General features: G+C 45.2%; 1 protein-coding gene across 2 annotated transcripts in view; it reads right to left on the bottom strand.

The window, feature by feature from the left end:
- The window catches only part of WWC2 (WW and C2 domain containing 2), a 208667-nt gene that overhangs the window by 33846 nt on the left and 148975 nt on the right, over positions 1 to 25846 (bottom strand). For both annotated transcript variants that reach the window (XM_047856004.1, XM_047856005.1), the window contains 7 exons: positions 20684 to 20773; positions 19023 to 19642; positions 15824 to 15953; positions 14915 to 14995; positions 14730 to 14816; positions 11898 to 12090; positions 9873 to 10040 (listed from right to left, as the gene is read on the bottom strand). In XM_047856004.1, the coding sequence (XP_047711960.1) occupies positions 9873 to 10040; positions 11898 to 12090; positions 14730 to 14816; positions 14915 to 14995; positions 15824 to 15953; positions 19023 to 19642; positions 20684 to 20773 (1369 nt within the window). The remainder of the gene's footprint in view (positions 1 to 9872; positions 10041 to 11897; positions 12091 to 14729; positions 14817 to 14914; positions 14996 to 15823; positions 15954 to 19022; positions 19643 to 20683; positions 20774 to 25846) is intronic.

The following is a 25846-nucleotide window of genomic DNA, read 5'->3' as shown; positions in this document are numbered from 1 at the left end:
ACTAAAAAGATAACTAGAAAACCCCACTGTTTAGGAATTAAGTAACTATACTTCTAAAAAAAACCCTCATAGCTCAAAAAAGAAATTACAATGAAAATTAAAAACTATTTTAAATTCCATGATATTTTGATAACATCATATGATCAAACTTGTGAAAAGCAGACAAAGCTGTGCTCAAAAAGAATTTTTAAGCCCTAAATGCATAAATTGGAAAAGAAGATTGCTGAACAATTACCTATCTCAAGAAGTTAAAAAAAAAAGTGCAGCAAATTAAACCTAATGAAGGCAGAAGCAAGGACATAATAAAGAAAAGAGCAGAATTAATAAAATAGAAAACACATGTATAAATAGAGAAAAAGAATCAACAAGGCCAAAAGATGTTTCTTTGAATCAAATAAAACATTTGACAAGTCCCTAGCAAGAGTGAGAAAAAAAGCAGAAATGGTACAAATTTGCCAATGTGAGAAATAAAACAGAAACATAGCAAAGTCCTTGTATATATGAAAAATTAAAGGGTACCTTGGATAGCTTTGCTAAGATTTTGATATTTTAGGTAAAATAGACAAATCCTGTAGGAAATAATGCTTACTGAAATGAATACAAGTATAGAAAGCTGCAATAGTCCTGTATCTTTTTTTTTTTTTAAAGTTTATTTATTTACTTTGAGAGAGAGAGAAAGCATGAGTCAGGGAGGGGCAGAGAGAGAGGGAGAGAGAGAGAATCCCAAACAGACTCCAAATTGTCAGCACAGAGCCCGACGCGGGGCTCAAATTCACGAACCATGAGATCATGACTTGAGCTGAAGTTGGACGCTTAACCGACTGAGCCACCCAGGCGCCCCTTGAATAGTTCTGTATCTAATAAAGAAATGGAATCTATAATAAAAAATGGTCCACCAGCCCTTTTCAACTGGGATTCCATTAGAGTTAAGCCCTTGTGCCCTCTAGCATCCATTATGTTAAAGCAAAACAAAACATGACATCTAAAATGGTGTGAGTTATGTGCCATCCTTGGGAGAAATAAGAAAATAGTCATCGAAAATATTTTTTTGGTAAATGTTTACTTCTTACATAGCCTTGGTTGTGAAAGGCTGCTTCTCACAAAGAAAATTATAGGCTGGGCTGGTGAATTCTCTTGGGAATTCTCCCAATGACTTATGGAAGGTGTGATACCCACCTTACAAAACCTTCCGCAGGAAGTGAAAAAGGAATACTTTCTAATTTACATTAGGAAGGCTGGTAAACCTTGAAGTAAAAAAAAAAACGACATTACAAAAAAAAGGAAATTAAAGACTAACCTCTCTCATGAACATAAATGAAAATTAACCCAAACACAAAATCAAGAAATCAAAACCAGCAACATATATAAAAACACATATAAAATACATCGCGATGAAGTCTGTTTTATTCCAGCAATCCAAGCGTGGTTTAACATTCAGAAGTTAATCAATGTACAATCTAGCACACTCAGAGAATAAAAGAGAACAACTCTGTAATCAATTTAAGAGTTAAGTAGACAGTAAAAATGTTTGAGAAAACTCAATATCCATGCATAATAAAAAGTCTTAGCAAACTAGAAACAGCAAGAAACTTCTTTAATCTGATAGTGATTATCTACACAGAGCCTCAGAAAAATCATTCTACACGACAAATTACTGAAAACTTTCGCTTTGAAAAAAGTAGAGTATTTTCTACAAAGGTAGACAACTAAGCCAATGGAATACAACAGAATATCTAAGAACAGACTCCCACATGTTCAGGTCAGTGGATTATGACAAAGATGAAAATGCAATGCGGCTGGGAAAGAAAGTCTTTTCAACAAATGGTGCTGGGCCAATGGGCTACCAAGTGGATAAAAAGAAATCTCAATCCCTACCTCATACCTTACAAAAAAATTAATTTCAGATGAACTGCAGATCTAAATGTGAAAGGTAAACCAATAAAGCTTTTATAAGACAAGACAGGAAACCATCTTCATGACCCTGGGGTGGGCAAATAGTTCTTAAATAGCAAAGGAAAGCGCTCAGCAGACAGGGAACAACTGATAAAAAAGACTGCGTTAAACCTGAGTACTTCTATTCACCAAAAGGCAACATTAAGAAAATGAAAAGGCAAGCCACAGAATGGGCAAAGATATTTGCAATAGACATATTTGACAAAACACTCAAATCTAAAATGAAGAACGGCTACCAACCTACTGAAAAAAAAAGAGAGAGAATCCAACAGAAAAATGGGCGAAATCTTGGACAGATGTTTCACCAAAAAGGACATCCATTTGGCCATTAAATATTATAATCAGGGAAATGGAAAAACATGAGAGTACTATACACTTACCACAATGGCTAAAATGAAAGATAAAGACATGTACAAGATGGTAAGAGCAGCACTAATCCTAGTAGCCTCCAAATCAGAAACTCAAACGTCCATCGATAGCAGAATGGATCAATAAGCCGTGATAAAATTACACAATGAAATATTGCACAACAGTGAGCACGAATGAGCTACAATCACACAAAATAACATAGATGACTCTCATAGACATAATGGTGAGCACGAGATGCCAGACATAACATAACATATATCGAAAGATTCCATTATGTAAAGTTCAGAGACAGACGTCAGAGTAGAGATTACCTTTAGGGGAGCGTGGAAATGACTAGGACGGGGGCACCAGGGAGGGCGCTGGGGTGCTGATAATGCACTATACCTTGATGCGGGTGGGAGCCACACAGGTGTGCTTGCTTTGTGAAAAGTCACTGGAAAATTCATATCAGATCTGTACGCTCTGCTATAAATCTCTCCATCACTCCCCTCCACAAAAGAAACAAGTTAAAGTGAGATTAGGATACGATAAAGAGTGTAATAAGAAGGCATATGTATGCATATAACAACACTGTGAACAAACGAGACCTAACAAACACCTATAGAAAACTCACCCAGCAAGAGCGGAATACACATTCTTCTCAAGTGCACATGGCACATTCTCCAGGAATGGCAGCACATGCTAGGCCATGAAACAAACCTCAACAGACTTAAAAGGACTGAAGTCTTACAAAATATATTCTGTGACCACACTGTAAGGAAATTAAAAATCAATAACAGAAGGAAACAATAAGAAATAACAAAGATGCGAAAATCAACACACTCCTAAATAACCAATGAGTCAAAGGAGTCGCAAGGAAAATGAGAAAATATTAAAGAGCTGAATGAAAATTAAAACATACTGAAGTTTGTAAGATGCTGCTTACAGCAGAGCTCAGCAAGACATTTACAGTGTTAAGTGCCTGTGTTAAAACAGAAGAAAGATCTCAAATCTATAACCTAACCTTCCACCTGAAGAAAATGGAAAAAAGAGTAAAGAGTACACCTAAAGCAATCAGAAGGAAGGAAATAATAAACACCAGAGTAGAAATTCACAAAACGGTGAATAGAGAAATATTAGAGAGGATCAAGGAAACCAAAAGTCGATTCTTTGAAAAGATTCAAAACAGTAAAAACCTTTAGCTAGACTGACCAAGAAAAACGGAAAGAAAGTTCAAATTACTGAAATCAGGAGCAAAAGAGGGAACATCACTATCAACTTTAGAGATATAAAATGAATGATAAAGGTTACTAGAAACAACCGTCTGCCAACAAGTTGGATAAACTAGATAAAGTGAGCACATTCCAGAAAGACGCAAACTACTCAAAGTGGTATTATAACAAAATTCTGAGTAGACTTAGAACAAGAGATTGAATTAGTAAACAAAAAACTTCCCACCAAGTCCAAACTCAGAGGGCTTCACTGCCAAATTCTACCAAACATATAAAGAATTCATGCCAATTCTTCTCAAATGGTAGATGAGGAGGGAACGCTTCCCAACTCATTCCCTGAGGCCAGAATTACCCTAATGTTGAAACTAGACAAGGTGATCAGAAGAAAACGACGAATACAGACGTAAAAAAGGGTCTCAACAAAATACTAGAAAACTGAATCTAATATCATAGAAAAAGGATTATACACCATGACCAAGTGGGATTTACCTTAGGAATGAGAAGCTGGTCTGACATCTGAAATCAGTAAACCGTATGAAGAGAAAAAAGGACAAAAAACACATGTCATCTCAATAGATGCAGAAGAAAAGCACTGGTTAAATCCAACAGTCTCTATGATAAAACACTCAACAAACTAGGAAAAGGATTTTCCTCAACTTAACAAAAGGCAACTACAACAACTACAGCAAAAATCATATGTAATAGTGAAAGACTGGAAGCTTCCCTACAAGATCACATACACGACAAAGAACAGAATTTTGTCTGTTCTCACCATTTCTTTCAATATTGTATTGCAGGTTCAGGCCAGGATGAAGAGGCAAGAAAAAGAAGTTAAAAGGAATTGGAAAGGAAGAAGTAAAACCGACTCTATTTGCAGAAGATATGATCTTATGTACAGGACATTCTAAGGAATCCACGAAAACACTATTAGACCCAATAAACCAGTTCAGTAAGGTCGTAGGATTGCAAGACAAATCTGAAAATGAAATTAAGAAAATATTTCTATTTACAATAGCATCAAAAAGAAAAAAATTAATCAAAGAAGTGCAAATTTGGGCTGTGAAAACTAGAAAACATTTTTTAAAGAGGTTAATGAAGACCTAAATAAATGGGAAGATATCCCAAATCCATGGATAAGAAGAGTTGAAACTGTGGAGATGACAATACCCACCCCACCCCTCAACCGACCTACAGACTAGCTGCCTTTTTTTTTTTTTTTTGCAGAAATATGGAAATGCAAGGGACCACGAATAAGACAAACCATCCTACAAAAGAAAAACAAAGTTGGATGATGCACATGTTCTGATTCCAAAATAACTACAAAGCTACAGTCATCACAGTAGTGTGGGGCTGGCATAAATACAGACATACAGATTAATGGAACAGAATTTGGAGTCCAGAAATATAAACAATCACACTTACGGCAAACTGATTTTTAGAAACGGTGCCAAGATAATTCACTGGGGAAAGACCAGTGTTTTCAATAAGTGGTACTGGGGACAATCACACACCCGCAATACAAGAAAATGAAGTTGGACACGCTCCTGACATCACACACAAAGAACAATCCAAGTGGACTGGAGACCTAAAAATAAGACTAAACTGTAAAACACTCAGAAGAAAACACAGGCATAAATCTTTGTGATGTTTGGTTAGGCAAAGCCTTCTTAGATATGACATCAACAGCAGAAGCAATAAAAGAAAGAAACAGACAATCTGGACTTTTATCAAAATTAAAAATTTTGTACTTCAAACAAAACCATCAAGAAAGTGAAGGGGCACCTGAGTGGCTCAGTCGGTTAAGCGTCTGACTTTGACTCAGGTCATGATCTCATGGTTTATGAGTTTGAGCCCCATGTCAGGTCAGCTTGAGCCCCACATTGGGCTCCATGATGTCAGCATAGGGTTCCCTCTCTCTCTCCCATTCTCCCTCTCTCTCTGCCCCTCACTCACTTGCGCCTGCCCTCTATCAAAAATTAATTAACTAATTAATTTTTAAAAAGTGAAAAGAAACCCATAGAATGAGAGAGGATATTTGTAAGTCATTTGTTGGATAAAGGATTTGTGTCAAGACTACACAAGGAACTCTTATCACTCAATAATAAAATAATAATAAAGAGATAATAAAATAAAATGATAAAGAATTTAAAACAAAGAGAAAGGATCTGAATAGACAGTTCTCAAAAAAATTTTTTAAATATACTAATGGCCCAGCATTACCTTGATTCCAAAACCAGACAAAGACCCCATTAAAAAGGAGAACCACAGACCAATTTCCCTGATGAACATGGATGCGAAAATTCTCAATAAAATACTAGCAAACCAGAAACAACAATACATGAAAAGAATTATTCACCATGATCAAATGGGATTTATCAAAATCCGCAAATCAATTAATGAGGTACATCACACTGATAAAAGGATAGGAACCACATGATCCTCTCCATAGATGCAGAAAAAGCATCTGACAAAATACAGCATCATTTCTTGATAAAAACCTGCAAGAAAGTAGGGATAGAAGGACCATGCTTCAAGATCATAAAGCCCATATATGAAAGACCCACAGCTAATATCATCCTCAATGGGGAAAAACTGAAAGCTTTCCCTCTAAGGTCAGGAACATAACAGGGATGTCCACTCGCACCACTGATACTCAACATAGTGTTAGAAGTCCTGGCCTTAGCAATCAGACAACAAAAAGAAATAAAAGGCATCCAAACTGGCAAGGAGGAAGTCAAACTTCCACTCTTCGCAGATGAAACGATACTCTACATGGAAACCCCAAAGGACTCCACCAAAAAACTGCTAGAACTGATCCATGAATTCAGCAAAGTCACAGGATATAAAATCAACGTACAGAAATTGGTTGCATTTCTATACACCCATAACAAAGCAGCAGAGAGAGAAATAAATCAAGGAACTGATCCCATTTACAACTGCACTATGACCATAAAATACCAAGGAATAAACCAAATTACCAAAGAGGTAAAAGATCTATCCCCTGAAAACTACAGAAAGCTTATGAAAGAAATGGAAGACACAAAGAACTGGAAAAACATTCCATGCTCATGGATTGGAAGAAGAAATATTGTTAAAATGTAGATACTATCCAAAGCAATCTACAGTCAATGTAATCCCTATCAAAATAACACCAGCATTCTTCACAGAGCTAGAACAAACAATTCTAAAATTTGTCTGGAACCAAAAAAGATCCTGAATAGCCAAAGTGATGTTGAAAAGGAAAACCAAAACTGCAGGCATCACAATTCTGGACTTCAAGCCAGATTACGAAGCTGTAATCATCAAGACAGTATGGTACTAGCACAAAAACAGACACCTAGATCAATGGAACAGAAGAGAGAACCCAGGAATGGACCCACAAACGTATGGCCAACTAATCTCCAACGAAGCAGGAACGAATATCTGATGGAAAAAAGACAATCTCTTCAACAAATGGTGTCGGGAAAACGGGGCAGCGACACGTAGAAGAATGAACCTGGACCACTTTCTTATATCATACACACAAATAAACTCAAAGTGGACAAAAGAGCTAAATTTGTAAGACAGGAAGCCATCAAAATCCTAGAGGAGAAAACAGGCAATAACCTCTTTGACCTCGGCTGCAGCAACTTCTTACTTGACATGTCTTTGGAGGCAAGGAGATAAAAGCAAAAATGAACTATTGGGACCTCATCAAGGTAAAAAGCTTCCTGCACGGCAAACAATCAGCAAAACTAAAAGTCAACCGACAGAATGGGAGAAGATATTTGCAAACGACATATCAGATAAAGGGTTAGTATCCAAAATCTACAAAGAACTTACCAAACTCAACACCCAAAAAACAAATAATCCAGTGAAGAAATGGGCAAAAGACATGAATAGACACTTTTCCAAAGAAGACATCCAGATGACTAACAGACACATGAAAAGATGTTTAACATCATTCATCATCAGGGAAATACGAATCAAAATCACAGTGAGATACCACCTCACACCTGTCAGAATGGCTAGCGTTAACAACTCAGGAAACAACAGATGTTGGCGAGGATGCGGTGGGAATGCACTGTTGGCGGGAATGCAAACTGGTGTAGCCACTCTGGAAAACAATGCGGAGGTTCCTCAAAAAACTAAAAATAGAGCTACCCTACGACCCAGCAATTGCGCTACTCAGTATTTATCCAAAGGATACAAAAATGCTGATTCGAAGGGGCACATGCACCCCAATGTTTATAGCAGCGCTCTTGACAATAGACAAATTATGGAAAGAGCCCAAATGTCCATCGACTAATGAGTGGGTAAAGAAGATGTGGTGTATATGTACATAGAATACTACTTGGTGATCAAAAAGAATGAAATTGTGCCACTTGCAACAGTGTGGATGGAACTAGAGTGTATTATGCTAAGCGAAACAAGTCAGGGAAAGACAAATATCATATGACTTCACTCATATGTGGATTTAAGACACAAAACAGATGCACATAGGGGAAGGGAAGCAAAAATAAGATAAAAACAGAGAGGGAGGCAAACCATAAGAGAGTCTTAGATACAGAGAACAAATTGAGGGTTGCTGGTGGGGCGTTGGGTGGGGGGCTGGGCTAAATGGGTGATGGGCATTAAGGAGCGAACTTGTTGGGATGAGCACTGGGTGTTATATGTAAGTGATGAATCACTAAATTCTATTCTTGAAATCATTATTATACTGTATGTTAACTAACTTGGATTTAAAGAAAAAAAAAAACGAAAAAAACATACTAATGGCCAGTAAGTCCATGAAAATATGCTCAGTATCATTAGTCATTAGGGGTATAAATCAAAACCATAACGAGATCGTACTTCACACAACACTAACATGGCTAAAATCAGAAGGCCAGATTTGTGGTAAGAGTGTAGGGAAACGGGGTGCCTGGGTGGCTCAATCGGTTAAGTGTCCAACTTCGGCTCAGGTCACGATCTCACGGTTCGTGGGTTCGAGCCCCGCGTCGGGCTCTGTGCCGACAGCTCAGAGCCTGGAGCCTGCTTCGGATTCTGTGTTTCCCTCTCTCTCTGCCCTTCCCCTGCTTGTGCTCTCTCTCTGTTTCTCAAAAAATAAACATTAAAAAAAAGTTTTTTAAAGCAGAAACAGCCCAAAGGCCCATCAGCTGATGAACAGACAGAAAAAAGGTGGTATATCCATATGATGCGGTATTATTTGGCAATAAAAAGGAATGAGGTACTAATACATGCTGGAATATGGATGTACCCTGAAAACAGTACGCTGACGGAAAGAGGTAGTCACAAAACAACAAATACCGTCTTATCCCATTTATCTGACATGTCCGTAACCAGCAAATGTACAGAGACAGAAAGACGAGTGGTTGCCTTGGGGGAGACGGGTTAGGGAGAACGGGGAGGGACCGCTAACGGGCACAGGGCTTCTTTCAGGGATGACGACAATGTTCTAATACCAGATTGTGGTGCTGGAGGCCCAACCCCGTGAACATACTAAAAGCCATTGAACTGCGTGCTTCAGATGGGCGAAGTACGTGTTAAGTGGAGGAACCGTGTGGTATGTGAATTACACTGCATCGAGCTGTGAGCAGCCATTTCCCCACAGTGTGACCATTACAGAAGCACTCTCAAAGGCGACGTCGCCTTCCATCATCCTGGGGGCCTGAGGCCGGGCCGGCCGCGGGCATGGAGTGCAAGCTCTCCCGGCATCTGCGTCCCCTTCACCACCCACCGCGACGTCCACTCTGGCGCCCTGCACACGGTCGATGATCAGTGATTATCTGACTTCTGCTTAGTAAGCTCTTTCCCCACAGATAATCGAAAATAAACTTGAACTCGGTAACAAGGTTCACAAATGCCAAGTCAGCGATGAACGGCCTCCCCAAATGCCCCTCTGTATGTTTTCTGAAACGTTGGAAGTATGGCTGGTGGTTACAAAAAAACCTTTTTCCTGGAAAACTATTTATGGATATTGATGCCACGGATAGAAACGAAGGCCCTCTTTGGCCTTGACGATTTAACATTTGCAAATTACCAGACTTCCGAACCGATAACCTGGCAGAGGAATCAAAGACACGTACACAACCGCACGGAAGTATAAATTTAAATCAAAAGGTCTTCCACGGTTCCCTAAACCAATGAAGGCTCTGCATCGGTTTATTGTGACGGAAGGACGTGTGAGCAGAAATGAGCGTCTGGTGTCGTCGTTGTTGGGAAGCCGGGAGGAAGGGTGAGCGGTCAGAGGAGGAGAGGACAGTTATGTGACAGCGCGCGGGAGCAAGCGGGCACCGCGGCCATTCCGCACGGTTTCATCCGGTCATACTATGAGCCCTTTCTCCGAACGTGACTCACCAAGTCTATAGGCTCGATTAACGGCTGGTCTGGTTGAAACACGGAATCCTCATTTTCTTCTTCGCCGTTCTTTTTGCGAGACATTTGTTTGGAAGGCAGCAAGTTATACCACAGAGTGAAAATCTCATTGGAAAACGGTAAGTCGGCCAAACTGATCTGAGTTCCAGCCTATGTGAAATGAAGGGGGCGGGGGGAGCAAAGAAGAGAGAAAATAACATGTTTCCATTCATATTTGCTTCCTCTCATACAATTAAGATTATTGGGAAAGCTTGCGTTAGGATTTAAAACATGCAATACTCACGTTCTAAAGCATCGGTGGATTTTTTTTTTTTCAACGTTTATTTATTTTTGGGACAGAGAGAGACAGAGCATGAACGGGGGAGGGGCAGAGAGAGAGGGAGACACAGAATTGGAAACAGGCTCCAGGCTCCGAGCCATCAGCCCAGAGCCTGACGCGGGGCTCGAACTCACGGACCGCGAGATCGTGACCTGGCTGAAGTCGGACGCTTAACCGACTGCGCCACCCAGGCGCCCCGGATTTTTTTTTTTTTTAAACCTGAAGATGTCTTATATTTTTAGGTGCGACTAAATAAGAAATAATCCCAATCTAGAAGCCAACCCTAGGATTATTTTGTGAGATACTATTTTGCCAAAACCTAATGACAGAGCATGCAACTTTCTGTACGTGTGGAATTATTTTTAAATGAAAAGACAAAAAATGAAAATTGAAAGAGTAAACGACTAAGCAGAAACCATAATACCTCTTACGATATGCTGCAACATTTGATTATTACTCACAAAAACCCATTGTCCGCTGTAAAGTTCAAAAACAAATAAAAACTCTATAGTGGTTCTTAAATGAGAGACCAGACAGCAAAATTTTAATTTGGGTAAGTTAGTAGTACGTCAAAAAAAGCTTTTACATTCCAGCGAATCACACATACGAGCCAGAATCTAACTGAACTGTATCATTTTTTTTTAAAGGAGATTAATTAACATACCTACTAATTTTACAGAGCTCCCGACATCCGTATCTATTGTGGTACACGCCTTTCTGACAGCCTAATGAGTCTGTCTGTTAGCTTTGCTTCTTTTTTTTTTTTTATTCTCAGGTAATATTATCAAATATTGTTTTCATATAAAGAAAAGGAAATACTTACAAGAAGTCTCTCTACCTTTTAAACTTTGCTCGTCATGAAGCGTGTTTTCGTGCTTCCCATTGTGCCGCCAAGGAGAGTCAACCAGAGACCCGTGCTGTTGTTGAACGCACGGGCACACCTCTAGAGGCTCACATCTGACCCCCCTGTGTCACCTTCCCGCTGTGCAACGGTTCTCTGGTTATTATGTACAGCGGTGAGCAAAACGCACTTTTAGTGACACATATAAGTCTTTTGCTTTAGCGTTTAAATATCATATTCCTCTCAACAGCAACACTGAAGTCTTCCTAGAAGCTGCAACGTCAGGACTAGGGAGAATAATGGGACTACACAGTCAGACTCCCGCCTGATTTCAATCTGTGACGGTGCATTATGCGTGGGGTGCGTTTTGATACCTGGTTCCATCCCTCACCAGCTGTGTGACCCCGGACACGCTACCTCGTACAGCAGTTCTTTATCTGAAAGGAGGGTCATCATACCTTTTCCCTAGGACAGTCGCGAGGATTAAATGACAGAACGCATACGGAGCACCGAGCACAACACTCGTGCTGGGAATAATAAACACGCTCGGAGTGACAGTCGTGACAGAGCTCAGAGTTCGGCTTTAGCCAACGGGTAGACTGGGTAGGTTTCCAGAAAATCACAGTTAAGAAGCAGATTTGAAAGTTCTCGAGTAAGAGGATGAAAGCCAGAAATCACTACTCCAGATTAAAAAAAAAAAAAAAAAAGGAACCCGTCACTGGGTGTGTCCACGGCACTGGGCGGATCTAGAGCGGTACCGGGGCTGGCAAACGGCAGCTAGACGGCTATTGTCAGGATATGCAACCAGAGGTGTTACTTGATAACGGTTAATTGCAACACGACCTACCAGGCATTGTTCACTTTGGTGTTTACTGACAGAGCAGAGATCCACTCTCAGCGTCTTCTGCTGTAAGGCTGTTTGGGAGATGGCCACCCGGAACATATCGTTGAACAGAATGGATTCTGTGGCTAGATGGACTTTCGTTCGAAACAGACAGCTGACGTCAGTTGAGGAGGGAAGCAGAGCAACCCTGAAATATCTGCGAAAGGACAAGAGTAAAACGGATTTCACGCGCCCTTCAGTGATCCCAGACTCACAGTTATCGTCTGAAATGATCCGCAAAAGAGAGAAACACGGGAACACGGAGTTCATGGTCAACCATGACTGGTGCCATAACGGGTCCGTCCGCGCTCGGCGGCAGAGGGGCCGTGTTTGCGACCCACCCGGGCGGGCTATGCCCCAGCCTGCCACTCGCCACAGGGCTGCGGCAGAGGCGCACGATGGGAAAGTGAAGAGGAAGAAAATCTGCGGGGCGGACGAATTTAACGTCCCACCTGCCCACGTACAGCCAATTCCAAGATAAAGCTTCCTGAGCCTGGGAAGACAGAATCCTGCTGTCTTTGTCCCAAAAAATATTCACCCTCAGTGTTACACAAGAGGTGTTTATGATCATTTCCCAGGAATGGAATACATTATCCTACTAGTGAAAAAGAAAGGCTAAGTAGCATATAAGAAAACTTAAAAATTTTAATTGTCTAGCATCACGGAAGTTTCAGATGCGACAAACTGTTTTAAGAGGCTTACGCTTTGTAAAATTCGGAGGAAGAGTTCGCGGAAAACCGTAACTTCTAACACTACCTTCAAATGATTTTTCTAAGCACCCGTTAGGTGAGGGTTCACAATTCTTAGAAACAGCGCGAGGTATTTTCTTTTCAATCCCAGAAAGAGAACACCCATTGAGTCCCTCCCCCACCCCCAATTCCAGCCTTGTCTAATTCATACTCTAAAAGATGCCTTTCTCCAATTATGAAAGCTGTAAGTTCACGTGCAGGGCCGAGGCACGTCACGTTATTTTCGTATTTGACATCGACACTGATTACCGAGGTTCAGCATTAGTAGACTAGTGGGCCTTGGCCGAAGATATTTCACACAAGCTGTCACTTTTTGCAGTGTCATTATTTGGGCCAAGGCTTTCAGGTACGGGTTTAGGAACGTGGTGCTATGCGTCTCGGGGAAGTTCAGACCAGTTAGAGGAGTGACTGCCTGTGAGCTGGCGGGGACGGGGGGTGGGGGTTGCAGAAGAGCCTGCTGAACTCACTGCTTGAGTGCTGACACGGGTCCTGAGCTGTGCTGGCTGTCACCGTACCTCAGGGGCGCTTTGTGACTCCCTGGGGGAACGTGAGAGTGACCGGAGTGGCAGCGGCAGGACATTTGGGGAGCCCTGCCCCGACAGGACGAGGTTGAGAAAATGCCTGATCTTGGGCCCTTCTGTGGTTGTCTCCTGGGCTTGTGGGCTGGCTCTCCCTGTTCATAGGTTCGATCCCTGGGGGAACCGTCATCTCCCAGACCCGCCACCCTGAAATGAAAAGGCTGCCAGCGCCCCAGTATGTCCGCGTATTTACTGGCAGGGAGAAGTCACAAATAACAATACGAAGCCAGTCTTCCCTGGCTGGACTTCCTAATCTCAGTCCTGGGAAGCAGGCTCTCTGGGGTGATCCAGATACTCCCCAGTAAGCATTCCTTCTTTACTGGTCTTGCTATTAATGCAGATCCCACCCACAACTTGACTCAGGAGGTCCTGTGAGCCCACCCCCCCCCCCGGAATCTTACACCCCTCCAGCTTTGACGATCATTAACACACAGACACCCACTAGCTCTAATCTACTGCCTACTGAATGATCTCCATCTAGCTACATTTTTATTTAGATCTAGTCTTTCTCTGACAATTCTTAGAATATTCAGGTGTGGTTAAAAGTAAACCCATAGGGAAAGCATCCAGAACTCTTACATTTACTCTGTTCAATGTCTTTCTCATTGAGGAATATACTCTATCAACGAGAAAAACATCCACCTGGCTGGGTACAGAGTCTGGGGAGGGGGGAGTCACCCCTCAATAGGACTTTCTTCTTTCCAAGCCCTTGTACTGGCAGACTGAACATATTATTGAGTGCAAGGCTGTAGGACATATGGATTCTGGATTCGAAGTCAGAGGTGCTCAGTTGAAATCTGGCTTCTTTCTGGTGCTCTATAGCCATGGACTGTTAAGAGAGTCCCTGAAACGCTGACTCCAGAAAGTGTGAATGGTGGTAAACGCTGCTAGAGATACCTGTCAGGAAACACAGTCCCTAAGCAACAGACCACGGAGCAGTAATGACATCACGTCATTTGACGACGTGAAGTAACTTTAAGAAATTAATGGTCACGGGGAAACGAATACTTGATGTTAAGGACGCGTTACACGTAACACGATAAGGTGTTTGGCAAAGTTGTACTGATAAATTGAATCACCACGTTTTCTTGTAACAGATCAGAAAATCCCTGCAAACCGACAGCGGTCATAATTAGGCAACCACAAACATTTTAATTAAATTTAAAAAAAAAAAACAACAACAACCAGGCCCCAACATAGCACAATATAGAAATTTTGGCTGCAAAGGGAGATTCAAAAATCTTGGTTCCCAGGCTAATTAACGAATTGGCTGCATAAGGATCAACGTCTAATAGGGTTTTCGCACATTCTCCGATTCTTTCTGTTTCATCCACTGTGGATTAAGACGTGGTCGGCCCGGCCATGTCCTTCTCATCTTTATCTGGATGAACTGCTCGGTTACAACGGACAATTTATCAGACGGGAACAATTTTCAGTTCCCCTACTTGTTCTTCGCTGATTTTACTTACACTTTTGAAGTGTGAGGTATCAGGAAGGCATGGAGATTTCGGAGCTGTGCTAAAATCACCATGAAACTTGACCTTCTGGCATCGTATCTGTCAAGAGAGGAGCTGATGAGACCAGGAGAGAGCACAGGCCACTCGTCGCTGCACCGAGTTCCAGAACCTTCCGTCCCCGGGGGGCCTTCCCTTACCTGAGTCCGATCTGCACCTGGGCAGTCTCCACGATGGTGACATCCCCTTCACTGTACGGAACATCTTCAACTTCACTGGGCCTAGGGACAGGGCGACAGCAGGTGTAGGGGACCCATTTAGGAGCAGGGGTATTGAACGTGATGCTTACCGTTTGCCACTTAATGATTCCGAATGAAAACCTGAATTCACAGCCCTCCGACACCACCCAGTGGACCGGACCCCAGTGAGAGCTCACTCTTTTAAATCTTTCTTCACCTTTTCGAGAGCAGTCTGCTTCCGAACCTTGAGGGGAAAGACTTCCTGATGCCTGAGACTTTCCTGAGCCTCCTTGGGGCCCACCACACCCCGAGACATACTCCAGGCTTTCAGAAAGACACAAGGAACTTCATGTGCCATTTGGGTACTGGCCAACGCCTCCAATATTCTCATTAAAATCAAGTTTTAGGGGCGCCTGGGTGGCTCAGTCAGTTAAGCGTCTGACTTCGGCCCGGGTCACGATCTCACGGTTCGTGGGTTCGAGCCCCACGTCGGGCTCCGTGCTGACGGCTCAGAGCCTGGAGCCTGCTTTGGGTTCTGTGTCTCCCTCTCTCCCTGTTCTTCCTCCGCTTACACACTCTCTCTCTCTCTTAAAAATAAATAAACATTAACAAGAAAAATTTTTTAACCAAATTTTAAGTCTCCAAGCGGGTCAGGTGGGATGTTTTTGGTGTACAGAAATTTTCAGGCACCTCACCTCTTTAACACCGACGACCCTTACCCCCTCTTAAGGGCCGACGACCCTTACCACTGCAGGAGCAGACTAAGGGCGCTGGTGCACTCACAGTCCAGAGTCCTCCCCACCCCCCACCTCCGTGCGCAGCTATGAGGACATACAAGGTCACCGAAAAGCACTCCCGCTAAGTCCTTACTGTTTCACGAAAGCTTCGTAGACCCCGCTGTCTCCAGCCACAGACTCATCGGACACAGCAGCTGACACGCAAGCACTTTTCTCCCCAAGCAAGTGGATCACTCTTCTTTTTGGTAATGATTTTTCCACATCTAGGGAGGGGCGAGCGATAATTCCTCTTAGGATTTATCATTCAGAAAAGTTAAGTATAAAACCACACCCGCGGTTTGGTCACGAGAAATCCACAACACTTCCTCCCGCCTGGGACTCAAGGACGTTGCCTTGTGAATCAACAGATGTAGCTGATTCGAGGCACCGGGACTTCTCGGGACGCCGGTTAGTTTGGTCGTCGTTGGAGAGACTATGGTTTTCCTCTGTCCTGACGGCGACGGACTGGGCCCTCGCCTCTCTCTGTCACTCCAGTTACCACGCACTCGGCAAGGAGGCCGCGTCCCTCCAATATTAAAGGTGTTTCTGCAACAGAGGGTATCTAGTACTCAATGGCAGACAGGCTCCTGCCTCTTTTGCCCTCCCCTTCTCTCCACAGGCCATATTGTGCGTCTCTCACAGAAGTAAAAGCAAAAAAAAAAAAAAAAAAAAAAAAAAGTCTTTGACTTCTAGAATTCCTCACCGGCTAACACCGTTGAAAAAAACTTCGTGCCACTGAATCCTTAGCACCAACTACCACTTAACTTTTATCTCTAACTCATATTCATACTCTGCATCCTGCAGTGAGCCAAGAAGCGTTCATTTAAAGCTGCGATCCTATGTAATAAGCAGCAAGCCTGTGGAGCGCTTTCATCCTCCAGCGAGGGAGCAGGGATCAGGACTGGTAGGCATTTCGCCCCCCTTCTGAGTCGTGACTTTACATCTTGTTAAGACGTTTAAGTTTTACGGCTTCAGATTACGGGATCGATTGCTGCATTTCCCCTTTTATTTCCGGCGGCGGGAATGCTCTTTCCTTGATGACGAAGGGCCGCTCTCCGCCCACCCCCCCTTGAGGAGGGGTGAAGGTGACGGCATGATTGATTGATTACCCCCAGGAATATCCACAGCAGCTGAAATTGACTTTGACCATGACAGAGACCGACTGGAAGGACTTCGTCGTCATTCCGACGGGGTCTCTGTCCTCCAGCAAGACGCGCACGAGGGAAGTCCGACTTTACCTGCGGAAGACTCCAGAGTGGTGAGGGGGCACGAGCCGTGTCACCCCCATGGGCCGCCCGCCCCCGCACGGAGGGCGGACGCTCCCTGAGAGGACCCAGTGCTGGCGATCTGGCCTGAAGGGGATTACTAGCCTTTACGGTTAAAAACGTGCTTTTTAGTTGTCTTCGACACCGGATACTCTTCACAAATAAAACTCTCGGACGTAATTCTTTTAGGGGGACTTTTTAGTAGCAGCTTTCCGATCGAATATGCGTTTCAAAGCTAAAAGCCGTGCCCCGGAAGCTTCCGCGACACTGGGCCCCGGACACAGACTTCTCAGACACAGCCGCAGACCCAGTGGCAGGAGCGAGGCTACGGCCGGGCAGAGGCCGAAGGACCCAGGTGGGCTCGGACCCCGGGCGACTGTCGGGCCGGCCTCCCTGCCCCGCCCCTGAGAACTGAGTGTGGAGAAGAGTCGCTAGAGAATTCCAGACGCACAAAGAGGGCAAAGAGCCGCAACGCTCAAGATCCTTCAGGTCCAAAGCACAGACGAATGGCACAGAATTCTGGTGACACGGTGGTATTCATCACGTGAACTGAGAGCCGAGCGCCGGCGCAGGGAGATGCTTTACAGGTGCTATGGCACCTGTCCTCCCAGGACCCCACGAGGTGGACACGGTGTCCCTCCCACTGTGCAGGGGAGGAGCAACAAGGCGGCCGGCCTGGGTGAGGCGCTCACGCTCACTGCACGAAAGTAAGAGCGCAGGCCCGAACCGGCTCCGGGGCCCGAACGCACGGCCCACACACCGCACTCCTTTCCGGGGGCAGGAGGGCGGCCCCACAGCCGGCTTCTGCTCCCTCCTGGCCACTAGGGAAACGCCACTCCTGTGCTTCTGGTCTCTGATGCTGATGATCTGAATGAACACGGGACTTGTAACTTTGGCTCCTTCCAGGCAGCGCCGCACAAACCACACCCGTGTCCCGCGTGCCCTGCCTCTGCCCCTGCTCCGGGCCACCAACAGGTGGCGCTTCGGCCTTCAGTACTAGAAACCACACAAACGCGATGGATCTGCCTCTCTCTTTAAACGTCTGAGTTGGCCAATCAATTCATGCTTAGAATTCTTAGGACCAGAAATACAAAACAGTCTTCTCGAAAGGGCAGGAAAATGCTTGTAAAGAGGCCTGTCCCCCTCGCGTGGGCGCACGAGGTAGCCGAGTGCAGATCGGAGCGGGGCTCCTGGGGACCAGCACTGGGGCTTTTCTTTCACATTCTGTTCCGGGCGAGCTCCGAAACCCACCGTCCTCCTCGGGCCACAGCTATGGTCATTTGCCAGCAAGGCAAGGCATCTTGTTTCCTTTACAGCCACACCGAATATATGGAAAGCTTCCGCCTTGCAAAGGGATACACACATGAAAAGAAAAAGAATTCGATTCTCCCTCTGTTTCTGTGGCTGAGTACAAAGGCAGCAGTGAGAAGTCAATGGGCAGCTCCTTCCCCGGGCTGCAAAAGGTAACGTGGCCACAAGATGGCAGGGTAACACCGGCACCTCGGAACCGGCTTTCCCCCAAATTAACTTGAGGCAGAAAGGGAGAGTCTGGCACGAAACAAAAATTGTATTTATATAGAATTCCCTGAGCAGTCCAAACACTGAACCCCGGTACTAATTAGCTGGTATGCTAATTGCCTTGGTTTTAATCTGTTTTAGACCGACTTTTAAAAGAAAGCCCTCTTCTTTGCCTTGCTATTTCAGAACGAGAATCTATGTGGAAGTATGACGTGTGTTCACAAAACATGTTCCCAGCCAGCTGCCACCGTACAGAGGGTTTCTGGACAACAGGACAGATACTTAACGATTAAGTCTATTAAATAGGGAAAGTGACTTTTAGCTGTTAAAGAAAAAAATGTCTAGTCCGGGTATATCAATAAAAACTCCTCCTCGAGTGAAGCCGAAATGAATTCGCAGCAGACAGAGAAGGGGGCCAGCACAATTTGTTTACGTGGAAAACGTAACCCTCCCGTCACTCTCCTGAAAATAATTAAGAGGGAAAGCGTGGAAGCAAAGGTCTCGGCTCACCTGCAGTTCCTTCATACAACGGCTCCCGGGCGCATTCGCTGAGGTCTTTATCCTCTGCGAGAGACTGGGACGCTCCTCCTGAGTTCGAGTCCAGCAAGATCTGATTGTCACCGAGGCCAATGTCTGCAAAATGGCTACTCAATTCACAGTCTTCAAAGTCAGCAGTGAACCGATGGAGAGGGACATCGTGGGAAGACATGGGGAACGTGCCTTCCAGAACCAGGGGGGAGCCGGGAGGGGACAAGGAGGAGAGGGAGGACCGTGAGGACAGGGACGTCACAGACTTGGGGGCCTCAGTCCGTGGGGGAGTGTGGCCTGTGGCTGTGGCTGCCGCCCCACAGGGGCCGCTCTGGCCAGGCTGGCTGGGGGACTTGACCACCTCGTTTTCATGGATGGTGGTGATGGGTCCAGAAGGAATGTAGCCGCCTTTCTCCTGCAGAAGGAGGTCCAGTTTACATTGATAATCCGCGTCTACCTGGTCGCTCTGGCCGGTGTAATAGAGCTCTCCGGAACTGAGGGAGCTGAGCGACCCTCTGCTGGAGGTGTTCAGAGACCCCCGGCTGGAGGCCAGGGAGCCCAGGCTGCTCCCGGACGACACGGACAGGGTGCTGGCAGAGAGGCTGAGGGGGGGAAGCACTCACTGTGAGAAGTGGTATGACACGCAACACCCGAGCACCGTGCCCTCCGGCCCCCCGAGGCGCCAAATAACGTCATGATGGGGGCAGGGTGGGGGGGGGGTGGTGGCTGCCACTATACCACCTATAGCCTTGGTGACTCCTGAGCACTTTCAAGCTGGCTCCCTGAGTCCTCTCAAAATAGCAGTTCTGTTCTGACTAATTTCCCTGTTGCAAAATTAAAAAAGAAAAAAAAGAGTGATAACTACCTATTGATAAATCTACCTGCACAGATATCGAGAAGCAACTATGCAGTTTAATAATGTGGAAGGGGGAGGGGCGCCTGGGTGGCTCTGTTGGTTAAGCGTCCAACTTCGGCTCAGGTCACGATCTCACGGTTCGTGAGTTCTAGCCCCACGTCGGGCTCCGTGCTCAGAGCCTGGGGCCTGCTTCGGATTCTGTGTCTCCCTCTCTCTCTCTGCACCTCCCCTGCTCATGCTCTCTCTCTCTTTCTCAATAAACACTTAAAAAAATTTAAAATAATAATATTGAAGGAGGAGAAAAAGCATAGACGGTAGTTAATGCAGTTCTTCTGCTTAAAGAATAAAGCTTTTAGTCTCTAGGGAGGGAAAAGGCAAGCTTATAAGAATAAGGGGGTTGTGCACAAGCCCGTCTCCCTGTCCGTTCCTCTCCTCTGTGGGCACAGTGAAGGAGCGAATGGGCAGTTAATTATTTGAAGGCAAGTCATCCCCGCCCTCCCTTTTTCAAGGAAAAGGTGAGGTGGAGAAATGTGTCCTTTTCCTAAGTATGCACTCATAGCTAAAATAGATCTTCTTCCCACAACGTATTTCACACATATTCCACATTGTGACCTTGGGGTTCGTGGGGAAAAAAAAAAAATCTATGCAACTTTAAATTTGATCATCCAAGTTTCAGCTGTACAGGCATCACTATTTTATTTACTTTCAAAGAGTTGACCCAAGTCATCAAGGATGGACCAAAACATGCCTGAATGTTCTTGTTCCCTCAAGGGCCGAACAGGCTTACCTTTTCAGTTGTGAGTGCAAATAAGTAGTTAATTTAGTAGTCTCCTCAAGTTTCTGTAGCAGCTCTTTCCTTCGCTCTTCCAACTGCAATCTGGAAAAAAAGAAACAAATGCGTTTACTTCCATGTAATTACGGTAAGGCGCGGAAACCGGAGGAAAAGATTCTGATTCCATAGACATTATGTGCCACGAGGGGGAAATCCCAATGGGCCGACCAGAGAGAAAACAGAGGGCAGCGAGGAGTGAGGAGGGCATCAGAGTCCACAGGCACGCCAGAGGAAGAGGGACACCTAGCCCGAGTCTCCAACTTTACTGGGAAGTTTAAAACTTTTGATAACCTGCTATTTTCTTAAATGGATTAAAAAAAAAGCCCCTGTGCCCTTATGAGGTAGAGAAAGACAGCGAGGAGGAAAACCACAAACCACTAACACAGATTACAGAATCCTTCCACAGGCCTGGGACCTGGGCTTAAATTACTACGACACTTGACAGGAGCGACAGCCAATCTGTGAAGGACCACTGTGAGGGCTGGAATTGACAAGGACCGTTCCGGACTAATATTTAGTGACAACAATTCCAATCTTATTTGGATGATAATTTCAGCGATTAAGAAACAAATTAGTCCATATTGCCAGCGTGAGCTCATTTGGGCTTAACAGTTTAAACAAGGAAAAGCCACAAAAGTGATTTCGGTTCCTACCGTAACGCATCTCATCGCCTGTGCCCATTATCGTGAAATTTCATCCACGTTCAACCGAACAAGTTTAAAAAAAAAAAAAAAATTTTTTTTTGAGGGTTAGAGAACCGTGTTTTTGACTAAGTTATTTTAAGACATTAACGGGCCTGTGGTCAGTGTCAGCTGAAGGACTTCAGGCGTCCCTGGCCTGAGCCCGTCCGGCGCGGCCAACCACGGCAGAGCGGGACCCAGAAAACCACCAGGGTTTCCAGTGGATTTGCTGCTGTGAACCGTGTGTCCTTAAACGAGTCACTTTAGTCAAGGGGTCCCAGTTTTCTCCTCTGCAAATCGGCGATTAAAATCCTACTGTGTCTGCCCGCGAGGGCTGTTAAAGGGATCAAATGCAGTGATGTACGAGAAAGTACTCCACAGACATCAAAACACATGCTTTTTGTTCAGAGCCTCAGCACGCCTTGCAAGGTGGGGATATAAAAATTAGCGATTTTTTTTTTTTTTGGAGAAAGAGAAAATCTCCCTAATTTCTCACCTCTTTGAAATGTATGTTTTAGGCAGTGAGGAAACATGCCCATATTTTATTTATAGCTATCTGTCCTTTGATGTGTCACCCACACAATTTCATTATATGTTAAAATAAAAAAAAAAGCAATTCTTGTCATTTTGTTTAGCACTTCAAAGCATGATAAATTCTTAATTCCCAGCTTTCAAAGGTGTATTTTGAAAAGGAATACAGTCCCTATTTTTTTTTAATCTCTTAAATATAAACAAAAACTCAACGGGGGAGAAAAATGAATATGAATTAGATTAACTGAATCAGAAGGTATAAAGGTCTGGAAAAAGCCCAAGAACCTACCCAAATCCACGTCTTCCGAAACAGGAGAAACATTGTTAGATAAGTTTTGAAACTAAATCCTGCATGAACAAATGAAGGCTTTTCCAGTGTGTTAAGGAGGCCTCGGTATGACATTACCGTGTTTCCTGCGAAATTTAGCATCCAAAGCTTTCCGCCTCTCAGGCACAAGCGACAGCCCCATTGCGGCCTCCCCCAGCCGACTGCAAAGGCCCTCTTATGGTCATTTGAACCACTGAGACCCGGCCTTGTGTTCTTGTTTGCATGCTCCCCAGTCAGACCCGAAGCTCCTGGAAGGCGAGCCCCAGGTCTGCCCAGGCTGCCTGAAGACGCTCCCTTGTGCTTGTGTCTTTGCTGGGAGAAGCACAACGAAGCACCCGGGAGAGTCGCAGAAGCCCTTCCCGTGGAGTGGCCGTCCTCGGTCAAGCACCTGGCCCTCGTCTCTGAGGGAGTCACTGAAGCCCGCAGCCTCCCTCAGATCCCAGGGGTCCTTTGTAGGAAGCGTTCTCCCCAACTTCCTCTGGACCAGGGATAAGAAGAAACTGCTCAGGTATCAGCCCCTTCCCAAGGGTGCATCCCAGGCTCCGCAAGCCCTTCTCCAAGCTGAGAAAGGGTCATTTCAACTCGGCCCCTCCCGCTGGTCCTACCGTCCACACTCTCCATTCCTCTGCTCTACGCAAGACCCGGGCAGGGCCTTCACTCCGCCCTCTCTCTGCCCTCACTCCCTGACAGACAGAAGACTGTTTTAAAGACTGATGAAGACTGATGATGACTACCCAGAACTTTCCACCTAGGGAAAATGTCACGCCATCTATACAAGTGAGCCGTTCCTTTTCCGTTAAAAAATAAATGACACTCATACCCCCACCTACTTGCTTTAACATTTGTTCAGAAGCAGAGACAAAAACATTCATATAATTCAGTCATGGCTCAGAGTCTTGCCTGAGGCCACCCCCCCCCAAATGATGAGAAACCCACAACATAAATGGAAAACAGGGAGAGTTGGGGGGACCCAGAAGTGGTTTCTTTGACGGCCGTGCAGATGCCAAGGGGAGACTGAGGGGTTTCGTACTGGTGAAGCAGTTTGTTCTATGATGAAACCAAGGCTTGTGCGGTGACCCTTATTTCCCGGAAGTGTCTCCGGCCACCACACCTGCTGTAGCACCGAGGAAGCCCGCTGTTCAGAGCCACCCTCTTGCCTTCTAAGACACCTGTTTCAGTTCAACAGTAACAATAAGCAGAGCGGAAATACTCTATGCACAGACAGCAGAAGGAAGTAACGCAGAAGTAGAAAAGGTGACAGAGAACAGGGGAGTAAAGGAGAACGGCTGACGACAACAAACTCCAAAGCCGACCCCTCTGGGTCTACTCGGGCAGCAAAAGACTCGATGCTCCCAGAGTGCTCCCTTCGGCAGGTGGCTCTGCTCTTTTGGACATGGGAGACGCTGGGCCGTTTTGCATCCAAGGACAGCAGTGAGGAAAGTTTAAGTTGCTCAAGCAAGAGGGTGTTAGTCCCCTCAACCTCAAACTACGACACAACGATGGAGATTTGCTTCTGGCCAACAACATACTACGAATATAAAACATACACACTTCCCTTCCTGCTAACGTTAACATCCGATTGTGGGAGACAGGGTCACGCAGGTATCCTGAGTCAGGAGGAGAGTCAAACTGCCTACTCCCCATCCGATACAAAACCCAGGGCTGGATCTCACTAAATTGGTACTTTTTTATGTATTTCATAGTTCCTCTTCCTGAGGGGTTCACACCTACTGTTTCTGCTGGGATCTGGGCAGTTATTTCCAGTTATTTCTTGGATTATGCGCAAGCCAAAGTACGAAAGCCAAAGCCTCGGCGCTTGGGAACAAACTATTTCTAATGCTACTTCGTTAGTCATTTTTGAAGTTCTAGCTCTAATAAAAAAGACAAACAAGACGCTACTCTGATTAAAACAAACACACACCTATTTTCTCTCTCCCAGAACAAACGTAAAGGCCGTGTAGGGGCCCTTCCCAGACACACACCACAGACAATGGCTGGGACGCACTTGGCCCCGTGAGGCCCGTGTCATTAGATAACACTCAGTAAGCGTTACACAGGACGCAAATACGCTTGCTGCTTTGTGTGTGGGCCACACAAAAACTCCTCATTCCGTCCTATTCACTGGTGATTATCAAACTCTTACCCTAGAAATTTAAGACCTGTAAACACGGACAGGACAGGACATCAAGGTAGTTCAGGAATACAACGGGACTCTGCCTTCTCTCCGGAACTTTTTGTTCCTTCTGCTCTTTGTGGGGTGTATCTTTCCCTGGCCGGCCTTGCTGACATCCACCTTTGGGGAGACCCTTCAGCCGGCACTGCTAGACAGAGATGTCTGAGCAGGAGGGGAGGAAAGAAGCGGCAGGTGGGCAACGAGAATTCTTTCAGGAATGTGAGGTGCAGAGGCTTTCCCTTCTGACGCGTGTGCCTGCTCCGTAAAGCTGTGGCCAGGCATCCTCTCGACCGGCATTTAACTCACAGAAGTCAACTCTCCCCAGGTGATTAAACTCAGGGCAGGCAAGTCCACAGGCCAACACCTACCCGGGAACGTCAGCGGTTCTCCTTCCTACTGTTTCCCGCACCACACTTCAAATATTTTGATATTATGTAGCCACACAACCTTAAGGGGACAAGGAATTAGAAGGCAAGAGGCCAAGAAATTAAAAAAAAAAAAAAAAAGGCGGTTGGATTATGGCTGGGTGTCTTAAAGTTACTTCCAGGTCACTTGAAATTACATGAACGTGACCTTCCTTCCCGTCATTCCGGGACAGGCACTGCTCCTCACCTGCTGGCCTAAAGCGCTTGCTGGCGCAGTGATTTTTTTTTTTAACTTTTTTTTTTTTAACGTTTTTATTTATTTTTGAGAGCGCGAGACAGAGAGTGAGTGGGGGAGCAGAGAGAGAGGGAGACACAGAATCGGAAGCAGGCTCCAGGCCCTTAGCTGTCGGCACAGAGCCCGACGCGGGGCTCGAACCTACAAACCACGAGATCAAGACCTGAGCCGAAGTCGGACGCTCAACCGACTGAGCCGCCCGGACGCCCCTGGTGCAGTGGTTCTGAAAGGCTGCACGGTCCACGGCTGGAACAGGCGTCCGTCCGACCACGTCCGTCAGCGAGGCCTGGACACGGGGCTCCTGGGCACAGCGCCTGCCTGATATTCCCGCTCACACAACTGGCTGTTTTACGTGGAGTGGTCAACTCACACCCTCCCACAGAAAGATCGGGAAACTGCTTCAAGTATTTCCCTTTACATCTTCACCTGCTTCACAGGAGGATTTCGACTGACAAACCAAATCCAAGCGAACATTTTGTGACCTGTTAAGACACCCAAAGGAAGCAAGTTGTCTTTGCCTTGTGAAATGAAAGGCAATAAACTTTTGCATTCCTGTGAGTCGTAAAACCCAGAGTAGGAAGCTTCAGTGGCTCTAACAGTCCAGATAATCTTTCTTATCAGGGTGCAAGAGTTTGTAGCCATTGTTATCACACTCAGTCAGCGACGTGCTGCATTCCTGGTTTTATGTCCACATTCCTTACTTATTCAACGTCTGTCGTGGCAGTTCACGTTCCCAACAGGGGACC

Source organism: Prionailurus viverrinus, chromosome B1 (genome assembly GCF_022837055.1).
Source record: "Prionailurus viverrinus isolate Anna chromosome B1, UM_Priviv_1.0, whole genome shotgun sequence".
In the NCBI taxonomy this organism is placed as follows: Eukaryota; Metazoa; Chordata; class Mammalia; order Carnivora; family Felidae; genus Prionailurus; species Prionailurus viverrinus.
This window is presented reverse-complemented; position numbering and strand designations above follow the sequence as displayed.